This window comes from Citrus sinensis, chromosome 8, assembly GCF_022201045.2.
Source record: "Citrus sinensis cultivar Valencia sweet orange chromosome 8, DVS_A1.0, whole genome shotgun sequence".
In the NCBI taxonomy this organism is placed as follows: domain Eukaryota; kingdom Viridiplantae; phylum Streptophyta; class Magnoliopsida; order Sapindales; family Rutaceae; genus Citrus; species Citrus sinensis.
The window spans coordinates 28,244,052-28,262,749 of NC_068563.1; the positions used below are offsets into that span (position 1 = coordinate 28,244,052).

An 18,698-nucleotide genomic window follows, 5' to 3' on the forward strand; every position below is an offset into this window, starting at 1 on the left:
TTTAGTTATGTTACATGATCATGTAACATACATGATTCTTCATAAACGTTGGATGAAAATCCAACAGTTGTGTAAATAAGATGATATATAATCTTATATTTCTATAACTGTTGAATTTTCATCCAACGACTGTGAAAGAATCATGTATCTTACATGATAACGTAAGATAACAATCTCCTTAATTATTTAATATCCACAATTTTCTTTTGAGTCGGGCACGATCCAATTGTGTTAGTATTGTATGACTAGGGATTGTTGAATTGATGCCTGATTGATATTTTTGGCAAAAAAGAGTGGCTGTGAAGAAAAAGAAAGAAAGATCAATTTGTTGTTTACACAGGAGAACATGAATCCCATGCCTTCAAAGTCTTGAGCCAACAAACACCAGAAGAGTGAAACGGGACCAAATTTTAGGTTCCCCATTGATAAATTGTGGGCACTCAAAACTTGCATGAAAAAGACACTGCTTTACCATATAGCAACAAGAAGCGTTCGATGTGACCTCATAAAAACCAGCCGTGAACAGATAAGAAAGGAAAAAAGAAATGAACAGATCGATTTCTGAAAAGTTAATTCACGTGGCTTTGGACCTACCGCAAGTGGGGCTGGCTTCTACACAGTGTCCTCATTCCATTTTATCTTTATTACACCAATCACCAATCAATGTTAAGTATACATATGCTACCTCGATGGGGTCTTCGAGATTTTGTTATTATACAATAATTGAATTATATGGAGACAGTACTCTCAAAATTTAAAGCCTAAAGTTAAAAACATGGAGTGTTCGCGATAAACTTTTATTTGTTTAAGTATCATGTTATTACTGTGCTAATTAAAATGACCTTAATATATCATAATGTAATACCAATAGATTATATGGAGAGAGCGATGATTGTTTGGTAGTCCTCTTTTTGAACATGGCTGGATGAGAAGGAAGAAAAGAACAAGCATAAAGATTTGAAAATGGAGCTAAAAGTTGGGACTTAATCGTGTCTCGCTTATGTTTTTACCTTTTTTGGAAAAATTGACATGATCGATCTTGTGAAGAATACACTTATAAACAAAAATTTATATTATCTCATCTGATGTGAGATGAAAAAGAAAGTCAAAACTGATAAAAGAAATTGGAAGTAGGTTGAGAACACAACGAACCAAACTCCTCTTAATTTTTCTTTTTGTCATTTTTATTTACATTTTATTTGTTTAAATCCATGTTATAAAGAACTGACTTTTAAATTAATTTTGTTAAAGAAATTTAGTAGTTAACTATAATAATAAAAAAAATCTTGATCACAAAAAATAAAATAAAACAGATTTAAATGATTAATTTTTGTAATTTTTTTTATTTAAATATTTTAAAATAATCTGAACTTATTGTAATTATTTTTTGCATGTAGGGTAAGTTTGACGTATCGCCACCGCAAAATGATAGCATTCCAAAATTTATTGGCATAAGTGGGACAAGAAGTCACAGGAAGCATTATTCAGCGAGACTTGGGTCGGTACAGCTTGAAACTTCCAACGTGCCTATAATTTAACAACAGTATCTTTTGCTTCTCTTAAATCTATCTGCTTCTGCTTCTGCCTCTGCCTCTTCTGATTATCCTTTTTTTTCTCGTTTTTGTTTTTGTTCCTTTTCTTGTTGCCAACCCATTTCCACTCTGTAAAAGTATAGCAGAAATCTATCGGTATGGTTGAATGATCTTATGTTGATACCCACAAAAAAAACAAAAAAAAAAACAATAATTATGTTTTCTGGAAGCATTTTTAATGTTTCATGATTGATCCCAGTATGGAGATACGAGCTTTGCAAAATAATAGCCATGTGAGTTTCAGGTGTGCAGGGAATGGGAAGCCAAAACCTTTTCAACAATCATTCTTTCTTCTGTTTTGATCTTTTCTCAGTCTTTTTCCCATTATAAAGCTCTTTCTTTTACATTATCTTCTCGTCGCCTTCAGTAACTTGAGTCCTCTACATATATATTTACTTTGTCAAAAGTGCTTTCAGCAGCTCGTTTTGCTCAAAAACCCAACCCTAAAACAAAGAATTGAATCATCTACCGGTCTCAGCTTCAATTATCAGGTACTATATATTCTTTCTTCTTATTATCTGCAAAACAATTTTCTTCTTGCGTTAGCTATATGGGAAGTCATGTACATAAATGGTCGCATAACATAAAAGTTGTAAATTTAGGGCTAGGGTCAGGCCTCCCGCCTCCGCCTTCACATGTACATGTCTACATGAATGAGGTTAAGAGAGCTTTTGCGTTTAGAGTGAAGGCTGAAGTTTACAACTCGTTTTGATGGTTCATTTTTTTTAAAAAAAAATTCTCATTAAATTCTTCTATTGATAAGTTTTTTGTATTCAATTTTCTATCACCATCATCATCACAGCAGCATTAGCTGTTACGGGCAGCTGTCTGTATTTAATCTGCTAGCTACCTAGAAATTTGTTAGCTTCAGAACTCTTTTTACTGTTTTCTCCGTGCACAGAAGACATTCTCAGTCCTCCGAATTTGTGCCCATTTGAGTGACCAAATTGCCCTTAAAAAATATGAGGTGCTCTGAGTTTCTACTTTCTAACTAGCCACCAATCCTTTACTGACAGAATCTAGTGGTGTAAATCACAATGGATTGACCCAAACACCCTTCACAGTGCTTGCATATTTCATTTTCATTTTCGAAAACAATCGGTCCGCCGGTTCTCTTGTCCAGTTCATCATCAACACTGTGCCGCATCATTTATATAGAAAATTTACAAAACTGATTAATCAGGAAAAATGTGAATGCCTATTTGTTTTAATTTCGTGTTAATGGCTATTGCAGAGAAATGGATCAATCAGAAAAATCACCCAAGCAATCATCTAAGGCGTGCGAGTCACCTTTGTCGAGAGACTCTCGTGGGTCCCTCGAAGTTTTTAACCCATCAACTTTCTCGACCCGACCGACCAACCCTGTGTTTCGCCCACAACCCACATGGCAGACTTGGATGGAGCAACGAGAGAGCCCGGAACCCGAACACGCCAAGCTCAACTCCAAGTCGAGCCGGGCCGAAGAAATAACTTCATGGATGGCCCTCAAGGACCCTGCTCCACAGAAGCCATCGCTACCACCATTGATCCAAAAAATGACCAATGATCAAGAAAAATCAACGGTCACTAAGCAATTATCGGGTGAAGCTGGTGCGGCGGCCCAACGGGCAGCAGAATGGGGCCTGGTTTTGAAAACGGATACCGAAACTGGAAAGCCGCAAGCGGTTGTGGCTCGGACCTCCGGTGGGGACGATCCGAATGGAAAACCCGGTACTTCACGAAGAAATTCGAATAATTCAGTTCGGAGCTCCGGTGAAATGTCTGATGAGGGAGGCAAAGAAAAAGGACTCCCTAGAGTATCTGATATCGTAAAAGATGCATTATCAACTTTTCAGCAAACGTTCGTGGTGTCGGATGCTACCAAACCCGATTACCCGATTATGTATGCTAGTGCCGGGTTCTTTAAGATGACGGGTTATACCTCCAAGGAGGTCGTAGGCAGGAATTGGTACTAATTTATACCGCCATTTTTACATTAATGTTTTTAACTGTAATAACTGTCTTGAGGGTAATACTGAAATTTTATGTTTGTGTCGGGCCAAGTCGGTTTTTGCAGGGGGCGGGTACTGACCCGGAAGATGTGGCCAAAATTAGAGAGACTTTACAAAATGGGCAGAGTTACTGTGGGAGGTTGCTGAATTATAAGAAAGATGGGACTCCATTTTGGAACCTTCTCACAATTGCACCAATTAAGGATGATGAAGGAAAAGTCCTCAAATTTATTGGGTCAGTTTTTTGTTTTGTTTTTTTTTCATTCCAATTTTTCAATTAATAAAAAATATAAACCTGAAACAAATTATAAATTAAAGTAATTTAAAACATAACATAAAAATAAAAGTTCTAATCATGATGGGCATCTGAATACTTTTAAAAATGTTATATGTGCACTAGAAAAATGACTCAATAAAAATAAAGTGTCTAAGTTAGACTTGATTATACAATTAGTCACACTATGGTATTTTCGATCGCTTACTGCATTAAATTTTTTTGTTACATTTTCTGAGTTTTAATACATATCTCGAATGTTCTGTTACGTTTCTAACTTAACAATTTAGAGTTTCGAATTTTAAAATACTTAGGAAGTGAGACAAGTCAAGAAAAATTTGGAAATTCCAGCAGAAACTTTGGTGCGATTTGTTGCATGATAGAAGCTAGTGGAGCTCAAGAACTTTTGTTTTTGCCCATATGAATGTAATTTAAATGGTTTAATTCATTATATTTCATAGGGTTCTAAACACCACCATTGTGTCCATGTCCCACATAATAGAAATTGAATGATGAGCTAGCAAACCAAGCGTAAGAAAATGATTTTTCTTCAAATTATTGAAACCCTTTTTCGCTAGTGTGGGGATGGATGCCCACAATAAGATCCGTCGTCACTAGCTAAGATTCAATTCTTGCAGTGATGGAGTGTGGGCCTAGCTAGCCCTGCCATGAAGGGGCATGATGGTCATTGATGCAATGTTTTATACTGTCTGATTGTGAGTGGACGGTGATGGGATGGGTGGAGCCACCAGCCGTGCGGATTCGTAATATGTCACATTTTGAAGTTTCTTAATTTGTTGTTTGCTGCTGATTTGCCAGAATGCAGGTGGAGGTGAGCAAGCATACAGAGGGGGCCAAGGATAAGATGCTGCGTCCTAATGGATTGCCCGAGTCGTTGATTCGATACGATGGTATCTACATATCTTTTCCAAAAAAAAAAAAAATTAACTCTACTTTACGTTTTAAAATATAATATAAATTGGATAAAATTTATGTGCTAAAAATTTAATTTAGTCTAATTAAACCACGTAACAAAACCCTTTTCTAGAAAGCCAATTAATTCAATTTGTACATTATACTACAACTTGTGACTGCTAACTGCTGGATCAGTTGGTAAATTAAATATCTTGGATGATATAAGAGATATAGGTGTAGATCACACTTATAGGGTGGAAAGAGGATTTACCTTCCAATTATATTATTATGCTTAGGGAAAACCAAAAAAAAAAAAAAACTATAATTAACTCGATCGACATAAAAATTCTACAATGTGATCAATAATAGATTGATTGAGTTTTGAACAACGTCTCCAATTTATTTATGAATTAAAAAACTAACAACCTAATACGATAGTAAATCTATTTTGATCAAACATGTGAAGCTAGTAACATTGATGAAGAACCTACAATTAATTATCCATGAGATAATTTGTACACAAATGAGGAAGAAGAAAGCCATTTTAATTTTTGAACCTATGCAACTATGATGGTAAGGTTTTATATATTTATATATCTATTAATTATTGTTTTTATTATTTGTTGTTTTACAATTGCCTGAACAGTTGACTTTGTTATTACAACATTATCTTTTCAAGATATTACACACATAGCATGAAAATTGCAAATCTTTAATTTAAACTTCAACATATATATGTGGTAAGAGAAGTAGTAATTGTTACTCTTGTTTTTGAGCAATGTATAATTATTTAATTTGGGCAGCTCGGCAGAAGGAGATGGCTACAAGTTCAGTGACCGAACTAGTACAAGCAATGAAGAAACCTCGGTCACTCAGCGAATCAACAAATCGTCCTCCCATCATAAGAAAATCAGAAGGTGGTGTTGAAGAAGAAAGAGCAGGAGCTCTGGGAAGGAGAAAATCTGAAAATGTCCCTCCTCCTCGACGCAATTCGTATGGTGGCGGCTGTAGAACTTCCATGCAGCGTATCAGTGAAGTCCCCGAAAAGAAAAGACAAAAATCCGGCCGTCGTTCTTTTATGGGGTATAATAGAAAAATCTTACTGCCCATATATTCACTATAAAAGCATCGGCTTAGCTTATGAAAAAATAACAATGTTGCTTATTTCACGAGTATTTATGAGTAATGTATACGATGCTTTTTTTTTCTTTGGGGTGCATGGTCCAGGCTTATTGGCAGGAAGAGTCAATCTACGGATGATCACGATAGCTTTGAAAATGAAATAATTATGGAAGGTGATGACGACTATGAGAGTGATGATGAGAGACCAGATAGTGTTGATGACAAAGTGAGGCAAAAGGAAATGAGAAAGGGTATCGATTTGGCTACTACACTCGAACGTATTGAGAAAAACTTTGTCATTACTGATCCAAGACTGCCTGATAATCCCATTGTAAGTTTCCTCAAAAACTCTTTTCATATTTTGTTTTGATCACGTAAGCATGCAAATTGATATGTTTGGGCTTAACGTGTCTTGGCTTACACTTTAGGATAAAAAGAAGTGTGAAAGATTTTAGAAAGATTTGAGAGTACGTCTGTTATAGTAGATCCCCTTAATGCATGTATGATATGTGAATATTTATTTTGAAAAATTATTATATAATTACTAGTTATATTTAATAAATACATACATGTCATACAAATATTAAGTTGGTATAGTACAACAAAGATACTCCAAAATCTCTCAAATAGTAGATGTCAAATGTATATATTATATATGTGACCAATGGCAATATAAGATTTTGATTCGGTGGATGTTACGATATAAAAATATCAAATCTAGTGAGGTTAAAGTTAGTATTTACCAAACACTTTAATAGTTATCTTTTTTAAAATTAAGCACACAATTCCAATAATATAATCTCCCTAGATGCAAGACGAGAAAAACTAGAATTAATTTTTCTAAAATACTCTCTTAATTTCCATATTATAAGTTGACGTCACTGTAATTACCATAAATCTCAACAAAGTGAGATAATGTTTCATATTTGAACTTCAAAACTGTTTCATATTTGTAAATTTTTGAATTTCAGATTTTTGCATCTGATAGCTTCTTGGAGCTGACAGAGTACAGCCGTGAAGAAATCTTGGGGAGAAATTGCAGGTACTTGAATTTGAACATGGCACAATATTAAAATTCATATTTTCGACTTATAATAATGCTGATAGTTTTTTGGCATTTTAAAAAATGAAGTTTTCAAAAAATCAAAAGAAAGATTCAGAATGCTTCACGAAGTACTAGACAAGAAAGAAGAAACTTAATTCACTGGACATAACAAGTACCGAATGCACCGCAAGCGAATTGCACTGAATAATAAAGCAACATGTTTCATGTGTATTGTTATACGTGTGTCTATTGGCCGGGGCCGGAGGAGACAAGATGAGAGGGCACGTGGCCCCGTGCCCGTTCATGCAAGGGACCCTGCATGCACCAGCCCACCTAGGTTTCCTCGAACAAGACACTTTTTTGTTTACAATGTTTGGGGATCTGTGGCTTAATTGTCACCTTCAATTTTCTTCATCACATTATTTAAAGAGTCGCTTATCCAAACGAGACCTTTAAATTACTCTATTAATAATCGTAATCTGTGTTAGTTAGTGAAAAAGTTTAATTACGTAATTATATAATTCTCTTTTGATACATGAGATAAACATGACAAATTACACAACTTACCCAAGTGAAGTCACACTCTGCTTTCCTCTGGCAACAGAATTTGGAAGCAGGCCATAAGTGATTCAGTTGAATGATATAAATGGGATTGTTTCAAATGTTATAGGTTTCTTCAAGGCCCTGAAACTGATCCTGCTACTGTGAGGAAGATAAGGGCGGCAATTGACAATCAGACTGATGTAACTGTGCAGCTCATTAACTACACAAAAAGCGGTAATGTATTTTTACTACTGATGCATTTCTGTCACTTGTCATGATTCCATTGGTTAGTTGTACATTCAGCAACAGATGTGTATGTGCCATCTCATTTCAACTTATTGTTAATTTAATTATCCAATTCCAGGGAAGAAGTTCTGGAATCTGTTCCATTTGCAGCCTATGCGTGACCAAAAGGTGCAATTCTTAGATAACACGGCCAGCTACATTTGTGACTCTTTTAGTCTCTTAACAGAAAGCAATATTTAAATTAAAGTTTTTGGTAACATTTTAATTGGGCTGATGATGAACAGGGAGAAGTGCAGTATTTCATTGGAGTGCAATTAGATGGTAGCGAGCACCTTGAGCCACTACGCAACAGTATTCCAGAGGCTACTGCTGAAGAGAGTGAAAAACTGGTCAGATTCTCTTTTTTTTTTTGCATTACACTTTTGGCTTTATGAGTACTGAGTGTACATAAGCTTGTTTGTAACAATTAGCTTGATGCATAAATATCATCAGGTGAAACAAACAGCCGAAAATGTCAATGAAGCTGTGAAAGAACTTCCAGACGCCAATTTGGTAAATTACTAAGCCAAGTTTCTTTCACTGTTTATGAAAAGCTATTTGGGTTACAATCGTGGATTTGTGATAACAAGTTAATTACTAACTGCCCGTAGACACCGGAAGATTTGTGGGCAAATCATTCAAAGGTGGTTCATCCGAAGCCACATAGAAAGGACAGCCCCCCTTGGAAAGCTATTCAAAAGGTAATTTATGAACACAGCAGAGAAGAATTATATTATTATATATGCTTGGTGCTGAATGGTATTAGTTTCATCATGCCTCTGTAACATATGGAAAAATCACATGATGTTGCAGATTCTAGATAGCGGCGAACAGATAAACCTACAACATTTTAGGCCGATTAAGCCTTTGGGATCCGGCGACACTGGCAGGTTTGTTTTGATTTTCTCTTTTTTCCCTGCTGTCATCTCAATTTTACATATTCATATTCTGAGGTCATCATATTCCCCTGGGTCGAGTTAATTAATTTCTTTGAGTTATTGATGGGCATGGCAGTGTGCATTTGGTTGAATTGTGCGGATCCGGGCAGTACTTTGCCATGAAAGCCATGGACAAGGGTGTTATGCTCAACCGCAATAAGGTATTCAAATTTACTCAGCTTTTCTAGCTTCCTCAGCATTCTTAAGATGCGTAATTACTTTGAATATTTTAGCTCATATACTTCTGTCGCTCTCGTGACGTACGTTTACCATGATTACTACTCTGCTACAGGTGCACAGGGCTTGTGCAGAGAGAGAAATTCTTGATATGCTAGACCACCCATTTGTTCCTGCATTATATGCTTCCTTTCAGGTTAGCAACACTAGATATGAATCTCAGGATTATTAAAATGTTAAGAAATTGACAACATGATAATCGTAGGACATTTTATGACTATATTAGCTAAGTCACTGAATAGTCAGTTGCATACTCTATATGAGTAGATTGGAATTCTGATATTTCAATGCTTTGCAGACCAAAACACATGTTTGTTTGATAACGGATTACTGCCCAGGTGGGGAGCTTTTCCTGCTTTTGGACAGACAACCGACAAAAGTCCTCAAGGAAGATGCTGTCAGGTAATTCTTGTCATGTAATATTTCATCATAACTAAAAACGAAGAATACGTTAAGGCTTTTATTTAATCATGCCCTTTAGTTCATGGCGAAAATGCCAAGTTAAAAACGCTACCTTAACCCTGCTTAACAACGTGTTTGTGTTACCGTACACAAACTGCCGTTTGCTTCATTCTACTTTTTGTTCTATAATTTTGGGTGGTACAGGCTGAAGCCTAATTACTTGCAAGGCTCACAGTGTTGCCTGCTCTTTATATCTTAACTGACATAAATTTTTTTGTGGTTGTAGATTCTATGCAGCAGAAGTAGTTGTGGCGTTGGAGTATCTTCACTGTCAAGGTAAAATGTCTCTGAAAATTTTTCTGGCACAATGATTCAAACGGACTTTGTAAAGTTGCTAACTAATCCGTAAAATCAAATTATCATAGCTTAACTGCCTCTAGGATATGATTATTCCCTGTTTGCAAGATCCACAGCTGCTGAATTATATCTCAGAAATGGATCTAACCATTCACAGTGCTGCTTACTTGTTAATGTATTGCTTATTTTAATTCCAGGGATCATATACAGGGACTTAAAGCCAGAAAACGTTTTACTCCAGGGGAATGGACACGTGTCCTTGACAGATTTTGATTTATCATGTTTAACATCTTGCAAACCACAGGTTTTTCAGCTATATTATTACTTACTATTCAACGTTTTTTTATTTTATGTATTTTGGCTCTGCTCTAGAGTTTTATGTTAACGGGAACCTGGTATGTTTGTTCTGCTCTTTGCAGCTGTTGCTTCCGACTACAAATGAAAAGAAAAGGCGCCACAAAGGCCAACAGAATCCAGTCTTCATGGCTGAACCAATGCGAGCATCAAATTCTTTTGTTGGTACAGAAGAATATATAGCTCCGGTTAGTGACTTTGCATACACTCGAATGACTCGATATATAACTACTTAATATTAGTTTCCAAGAAGTTTATGGAATTTCAACCGTTTCCCATTCTTTGCAGGAAATTATAGCCGGTGCAGGCCATACAAGTGCAGTGGACTGGTGGGCTCTTGGTAATTATTTCATATTCTTTTCAGAAATGAAGCAAATCTTTTCTTGAGAAGAAAGTTTTCATTTTCATTCTTATGTAACTTGTCTAATATCATCTAAATCTTTCCTTCTTCTAATAAATTTTCAGGAATTCTTCTGTATGAAATGCTTTATGGATACACACCATTCAGGGGCAAGACAAGACAAAAAACATTTGCAAATATTCTCCACAAAGACCTCAAATTTCCGTCAAGTACACCGGTAAGATCCTCAACTTAAACTAAACATGGAGCTTAAGGAATTTTTAGAGCCTAGCATTACCATTAAATTTTGCTATACATGCAGACAAGTCTTCATGCAAAGCAGCTAATGTACCGCCTGTTGCATAGAGATCCAAAGAGCAGATTAGGTTCGCATGAAGGAGCAAATGAAATAAAGAAGCATCCATTTTTCAAAGGTGTCAATTGGGCACTAGTTCGTTGCATGGTACTAAAACCTCGAATTCCTTCTAATGCAATTGGAATGTACAACTATTTTTGCTTTAATGCCAACTATTCTGAAATTTTAATTTGTAACTTATGTGCAGAACCCTCCTGAGCTGGATGCCCCTCTCTTCGCTACCGATACTGAGAAGGAGTATAAAGTTGTGGATCCAGGAATGCAAGATCTGCAACAAAACGTTTTCTGAGGAGTCTAATTCTTTGTTATTTTATTTGAAGTGTCTGCTGCAAATTTGTGTTGGTACGTGCATCCCATTTAGTAGAGGCTATGGAAAGGGAGCTCAACTTGCCGAGTAATAACAGTTTCATTGATTCTGCTTGTGCTTTCACCTCGGCATTGTTGTCGATAGATAATCTTGGAGGCTGCTGTAGCTTGTAGAAAGAAACTGAGAATTTTGTTGATGCCTTGTGTATGTAATATATTATTTGTATGCATCGTTTGTATCTGTTTTGCTGGGTACTTTGTAAGTTTTGTATTTTATTAATTAACTAGTTAATTAATTCATTTTCTATCTCTTTCTTTTATACCTCATTTTACTCAATTAAACACCCCTGTTAACACTACGCGAAAATGGGAAATTTTCCTATTCCACAAAATAAGTAAATATAAACTAATATAACTTGATGCTTTTGATCAAATTATATCATAATTTTTCCTGTTCTCTCTTCACTAAATTATTACATTACATTCATGTACACATAATTATGTGGACACATCTCTTTCCCCATTAAATGTAGTCACCTTCATTTCTCTCAATCGGCATACCGTTTGTCGACAGGCATTGTGACAAATTGACAATGACAATAAGGGGTCCTTGAAGGAAATCCAGACAAGCCCAGTCCACATGACAAGTTTCTTTCCCTCTTGGGATGAACTTGTCTATTAATGAACATGAGAATGCTGCCATATTTGTGGGTGAGAGTTAAAATTCTTGCCCTGAAAATTTCAAAGAAACCATTAATGTTGTGTGTCTGAAAGCAACTTCTGCACAAACCGCAAGTCACCAACATGTTTATAGCTAGGAACTATTCCATTTAACTGTTCAAACTTTTGGGTGGGGGGGGGGGGGGGAACAACACTGATATTACAATGATTTAGTACGGCTGAAACCGGGCTAAAAAATATGCTTCAAGGAAAAATGGAGAGACGAAGAGACTTGGTCAAGAATTAAACAAGCAGGTCAATCAACAGGCAAAGGAGTGGTCGACTGTCTTGTCATTTTTTTTTTTTTTGGCTATCAGAGTTTATTGTCAAAAAATGAAACAAAATGCGGCAACACCAAACAATAAAAAGATTACGTGACTATTTTGTAAAAAACCTGATCTATCATCTGATAAAAGCATAAACATAGGGACTTCACTGAAAAAATTAAATTTCTCAAAATTACGAACGCCTCCCATCGGCTTATTTTGTAATGCAATTGAGATCGAGTCCTGTGAATAAAGCACGTGCACGCAATAATCGCTCTCTCTTTTCTTTATAAAAGGAACCGTCTTTTTAGGTTAATTGAACTTTATTGTAATCATAGTCACCGCTTTCACTTTACTGCTTCACTTCACTGTTCACTTAATCACTTAGCCGATCATCCCATACTTCACGCTAGACACTCGTCTTAAGATTCCCACTCTTGTCTTTTTCTTCCTCCACTTTCCCGGAAAATCATCCCTCTGCTTCCAATAAAATAATTTCATCCTTTTCCCATTAAAAATCCAAACTCTCCCAGAAAATTTATCTTCCAAAATAAAATTAAAAAAAAACTCGCCTTTTCTCTGGAAAGATTCAATTCAATGGCGACGAGAGAAGTATCAGCAATGATAAAACAAGGGTTTTTATCAGACCCAGCTCTCTCATTTTCACCGTCAAGAACCGCTGCTGCTGCTACAGAAACACTCTCAAGACTCTACTCACCTTCATCCTCACCTCCACAGCAGCAGCAGCAACCCCAAATCAGTGAGTCAACTCGGTCGACTCACCACCCAACCCTATTCGAAATGATGTCACAAGAGCAACTCCAGGAGACTACCACCACCAACAAGCCCATCAAGTCACAATCAAGAATCTTTAAGCTCTTGTCAGAATTCAAGAACCCTAACATTAGAGATTCTTTCAGCTATCTTGCGCTGGGACCTGGTAATGTGAGGCTCACGGTGGTTGGTAAAGATGGGTTCAGAGTTTGCATGGACGTGCACAAGAATGTTCTGGCTGAGAAGAGCAGATTTTTTGCTGAGAAATTGGCGATAAGAGATAAAGAAAATAGAGAGATGTTGCATGTGGTGGAGATAAGTGAGTGTGATGATGTGGAGGTTTATGTGGAGACTGTGGTGTTGATGTATTGTGACGACTTGAAGAGGAGATTGCTTGGAGAGGATCTTGACAAGGTCTTGGCTTTGCTTAAGGTATAAGCATATCTTTTTTGTTTTTTGGTCATATTCTTTTTTTTTTTTTTTTTTACTTTCGGGCATGAATTCATTGATTTGATAGCATTAGATGATTTGATATTTTCAATATATAAGGAATTGCATTGTGTTTTGTTAAGTTTGACAATTGAAGTTGTACTACTGTTTCTTTCAATTGGCGCATACATTTCTGTTGCTGGTCATATTTGTTACAACAAAGTACAAATTGATTCGATTGAGCCATTTTTAGTTCCAGTTCTTGACGTAGCTCTGTTTGATACTGTGGTGTGTGGCTTTAACCAATGGCTGCTTTGGAATGGAAGTTCTAGCTGTTCAGGGAAAGTTTAAGAGTGATTGGTAAACACCACTAGTAGTAAAGTAAAAGCCGTTTTTCATCTTTCTTCGAGATTATTTTCCAGTAAACAGTTGTGGAAAATAATTGTCGATGCTGCCAAGCCTAGCTACAAAAGTGTATAGTCTTGAGCTGCCAAAAAGCTAAATGAAATGGAGACTTAGTTGGCTTGACCACTAAAATGATAAATCAATGAATTAGTATTGTCTGTTTTATTACTAAACGTAATCATTGTTGTGTCTGGCATATACTGTTCAAACTTACATTTATTGTCTACAAACGGAAGAAATTAGCGGCAGAAAAGTTGTTGCTCAAATCATCCTTTTATCTTTCATGTGCGAGATAAGAATATTCCTTTTCCCGCTTTCATTTCTGTGGAATGAAATTCGGTATTACTGGTGCTTCATTTTAGGTGTCTGCAGCTATCATGTTTGATTTGGGGATTCAGTCGTGCTTGGAGTATCTGGAAGCCGTTCCATGGTCTGGGGATCAAGAGGAGAAAGTCATATCTCTTCTGGGTGAACTCAAACTAGTTGACTCAGCGACTGAAGTTTTACAGAGAATAACATCTGAACCATCTACTTCTAGGAGGGCTGATGACATCTTCTTGAAACTGCTGAGTGGTGTTCTACAAGCCAAGGATGATAAATGCCGTCGAGAAATGAAAACTCTTATTTCTCGGTTAATTAGAGAAGATGCGTCTAATTATGAGAACAGACTTGATGTCTCTAAAGATACCCTTTATAGTCTATGCCATAGATGTCTTGGTTCTCTTATACTTTGCTTATCGGAAGCTACTTGCATTGATGATAGCAAGGGGGATCGAGGGGCTTTAATGGCTGAAATAGCTCGAGAGGCTGACAATATGCAGTGGCTTGTAGATATCCTGATTGATAAAAGAATGTGTGATGAATTTGTGAAACTATGGGCAGACCAAAAGGAACTTGCAATTCTCCATTGCAAGATTCCTACTATGTATCGGCATGAGATCAGCAGAATTACCGCACAATTATGTATTGCGATTGGGAGAGGACATATCTTGGTGCCAAAGGATACCCGATTTTCTTTGCTATCTACGTGGTTGGAAGCTCTATATGAAGATTTTGGATGGATGAGAAGGGCTAGTAGATCTGTAGATAGGAAATTGGTTGAGGATGGTCTAAGTCAAACGATTCTTACTCTGCCGATGCTGCAACAGCAGGCTATTTTGCTTAACTGGTTTGACCGATTTCTTAATAAAGGCGGTGATTGTCCCAATATTCAGAAAGCATTTGAGATTTGGTGGAGAAGAGCTTTCATTAGACAATATTCAGCAGATCAGGATAGTTCCCACTTGCAAATAACTGTTTGCGATTATCAAAAATAGTAAGCATGGAGGCCAATCTAAAGCAATTTCAAGACATATCTGAATATAGGAAGTGATATTTTTGTCATTGGTCATCTCTACATTCAATAATTTTCTGGTTGATAATCCATTCGAATTTTGGGTTTTTGATCTTTCTCAAAATTGTTATTCTAGATGCCGAGGCGTTGCAAGTTTCAAACACGAATAATAAGCATTGGGGAAGAAAAAATATTTGTGAGAGATCTTTGGTTGGCATGCGATTGCATTTATTTTGTCATATTATGAGGCCGGCGCCTTCCCAGTGATTTGATGCTGCGTAAAAGTAAAAAGTTCCATAGTCTATTCATGTACGAAGAATTGACGCGAGGACAAAACTACAAAGATGAATAAAGATGAATAAAGCGGATAAAGAATATAAAGATGAATAAAGGGGCAGTGGCTGATATAATGTTGTTTGACTGCCAGAAAATTTCTTTTACATTCCAAGCTCTTTCTGACTTTCTCGCAGTTAATTCAGGTCGAAACATTGGTTCAGAGAGTGCCATGTGCCATTGTTGAGTCCAATCTGAAATACCATCAGTTGGAAAGAGCAGAGCACAAGAGAAAATTCTGAATAAAATAGTAATAAGCTAAAGTTGGGCGGTAGTACAAATGGTAAACATCAAATAACTGTCCTCAATGTATTCCCAAGATATCAAAATATCAATTTATCCTTGAATGCCGTTAATTTTAATAGTTAACTATGTTAACTTAGTAAAGCATGATACTATCCCCAGCTGTAAAAGAATATGCTAAGCTAACTGGTGTTATTTGCTTCAAGAATGTTAGTTTGATTTTCACATGGACCAACTTGAGAAACTTAAAAATTTATGATTAAAATATTAAAACTGAAAAAATTATAACATTTAGAAACAAAGTTGATATGACTTATTGTAACACCTTAGGCGAATCCCACATCGGCAAAGCACGGGAGAGATGCTGGGTTTATAAGGGGTGATCCACACCTTAATTGGCAAGACGCGTTTTGGGGTGTATGGGCACCAAACCCACACCTTAATTGCCTGGTCTGGGTTGGGTTATGACATTGTGGTATCAGAGCCGCTCCGTGTGTCCTCTTGAGCGATGGTGGGGCAAACCTCAGCGAGGACGCTGAGTCTCCAAGGGGGGGTGTATGTAACACCCTAGGCGAATCCCACATCGGCAAAGCACGGGAAAGATGCTGGGTTTATAAGGGGTGATCCACACCTTAATTGGCAAGACGCGTTTTGGGGTGTATGGGCACTCCAAGAATAAATCCGTGCGGGCCTTGTTAAGGCCCAAAGCGGACAATATCTTGCCAGGTCTGGGTTGGGTCATGACACTTATGGCATGTTTAGAATTACTTTTAGAAAGTTTAAAAGTGATTTTAAAAAGTTAAAAGTTAATTTTAATATTTCGTAAATTTTTTCAGAAATTATTTTTGACAAAATCATCCCTTCTTATAACAGATTTTAAAAAGTAGAGAATGAATATTTTTTCAAAATCTGATTTTAAAAATCATTTTTATTATTAATATAATTTCATATATATCCTCATATATATTATAAAAATCTAAAATTATCCTTATTAATTAGAAAATAAAATCATTAACATTAAAGAAATTATTATTATTACCAATTATATTGAGATAACAAAATAAAAAAATTAATAATATAAATATTTATTTTAGTTATCAATTATTATGAGTACACAATAAAAAATATTTTATATACATGTTTATAAGTGTTTAAACAAATTTTATTCAATATTATTTCCCAATTCAATAATTTATATACTTACAACAATTTAATAGTAATATTTACCAGACACATACAACTACATTAAAAACTCACGATACTTTCAAAAATAAAATTTACCAAACATTTTAGTGATTCTCTTCACTACTGATTATTTCTACAACATATCTAACAATAATTATTTTAGAACCTACAATATTACCAAACTGGCCTTTTAAGGTGCGTTTGAAATTGTTTTTGAGAAGCTTAAAAGTGATTTAAAAAATTTTAAAGTTATTTTTTATATTTGGTAAATATTTTTAAAAAAATTACTTTTGACAAAATCATCTTATTTTACAGTAGATTTTGAAAAATAAAGAAAGAATAACTTTTTAAAAATTGATTTTGAGAATTAATTTTATACTTAAATTAATTCTATATATACCCTGATTTTGAGAATTAATTTTACACTTATTTTAATTCCATATATACTCTTACATATTTATAAAAATCTAAAATTATCTTTATTCAATCAGAAAATAATTATTAAATTTAAAGAGATTATTACTATTACCAATTATATTGAGACAACAGAAAAATAAAATTGATAAAATAAAAAATTATTTTATTTATCAATTATTATTAATATACAATTAAAAATATTATATATACGTGTCTATAAATGTGTAAATAAAATTTTGTTCAACATTATGTCCATTCGAGTCATTTGCATTCTCATCACAGTTTTATAATAAGATGGAAAAATGATTGTGAACCCCCTAACATTTGAGAAAAGAGACATGAAACCCTTATTGTTTTAAAAAAGACATATAACCCTCATTTTTATTAATAAATTCAATTTGTTTTAATAATAAATTGATTTTCAATTTATAATTACTTTTTTGTCCTTATAATAAATAAATCAATATATTAACCTAAGACATGTCGTCGATTACATGTATAATGAAATGAATATATTTTTATTTAAAATTTAAAATTGAGATATTATTACCTTTTGCCCAAGTTATCAACTATAAATTATCAATATACAATTCCCAATAAAAAATGATAAATAATGGATAAAATTAAAATTCACTCAAAGAATAATGAATAATTTGGACAAAAGTTAATTATATCTTAATTTTAAGTTTTAAATAAAAAGTTGTTGATTTATTATACACATGACATGTCTTAAGTCAATGTCTTAATTTATTTATTATAGGGATATAATAATAATAATAATTATAAATTATAAATAAATTTACTATTAAAATAAACATAATTTATTAATAAAAATGGGATTATATCTTTTTTGAAACGTTAATAAATTTTATGTCTTTTTTTCGAATGTTAGGGGGATTCACTGTCCTTTTCCCTAATAAGATTTATTGAATATAAATTACTAATCTTAAAATTCAATACACTCTTAAAAATAAATTTTAACAAATAATTAAATGATTCTATTCAAAATTTATTATTTTTACAGTATAAATTTTAAAGGTCCTTATTGGCCAAAAAAAATGTTCTTTCATTTGGGCTTTTCTAACAAATTACGAGCAATGCTATACACTATAATTTATCCTTAATTAAAAAAAAATCTAATTTTTACTCCAATAGTTCAATTTCTTTTTGTCTTTTTTTCTTGTCTTCTGCTCCTCCTTTTCTTCTTCTAATTCTTCTCCTTTTTTTTTTTTTTATTTAAACTTCTTCGTCTTCTACTCTTCGTTTCTTGTCTTCTTCTCAACCGTTGCTTCACAGCAGCGGCAAGCATGGATAACTTCGCCGACGTATGGGCACTGTTGGTTTGGTCAAATGTCGTTGATGATCGGGTTATGGTTGCCTGATTACGGGGATTCTGGTGGGAAGATTAAACAACAATTGAGCTTAAAATGAAAAAAAAAAATTGTTGTTTGGGAATTGGAATTTTTTAGTGAAAATTAAATTTGGGGATTTAGGGTTTTAATCGACAAAATAAAAT

General features: G+C 34.7%; 2 protein-coding genes across 3 annotated transcripts; both read left to right on the top strand.

Annotated features, from left to right (window-relative positions):
* The first annotated feature begins 1,468 nt into the window (after positions 1 to 1,468).
* LOC102610634 (phototropin-1) lies at positions 1,469 to 11,377 on the top strand. Of its 2 annotated transcripts, none has more exons than XM_006488151.4 (23): positions 1,469 to 2,083; positions 2,827 to 3,540; positions 3,636 to 3,818; positions 4,677 to 4,768; positions 5,576 to 5,855; positions 6,000 to 6,225; positions 6,866 to 6,936; positions 7,610 to 7,716; positions 7,847 to 7,896; positions 8,013 to 8,117; positions 8,221 to 8,280; positions 8,379 to 8,468; positions 8,581 to 8,657; positions 8,782 to 8,866; positions 8,998 to 9,078; positions 9,241 to 9,344; positions 9,631 to 9,680; positions 9,899 to 10,005; positions 10,121 to 10,243; positions 10,344 to 10,395; positions 10,521 to 10,633; positions 10,718 to 10,858; positions 10,959 to 11,377. In XM_006488151.4, exons 2-23 carry the CDS (start codon positions 2,831 to 2,833, stop codon positions 11,058 to 11,060), a joined length of 3,009 nt encoding a protein of 1,002 aa, XP_006488214.1. In that variant the 5' UTR covers positions 1,469 to 2,083; positions 2,827 to 2,830; the 3' UTR covers positions 11,061 to 11,377. The 2 variants fall into 2 exon arrangements, with proteins under 2 accessions (XP_006488214.1, XP_024957756.1); XM_025101988.2 differs by lacking the exon at positions 1,469 to 2,083 and adding an exon at positions 2,540 to 2,559.
* Positions 11,378 to 12,377: 1,000 nt separating this feature from the next.
* On the top strand, positions 12,378 to 15,206 carry LOC102610944 (BTB/POZ domain-containing protein At5g60050). Its single transcript, XM_006488152.4, has 2 exons — positions 12,378 to 13,269; positions 14,034 to 15,206. The coding sequence occupies exons 1-2, from the start codon at positions 12,661 to 12,663 to the stop codon at positions 14,985 to 14,987; spliced, it is 1,563 nt and encodes a 520-aa protein (XP_006488215.2). The 5' UTR covers positions 12,378 to 12,660; the 3' UTR covers positions 14,988 to 15,206.
* The last annotated feature ends 3,492 nt before the right edge of the window (positions 15,207 to 18,698 follow it).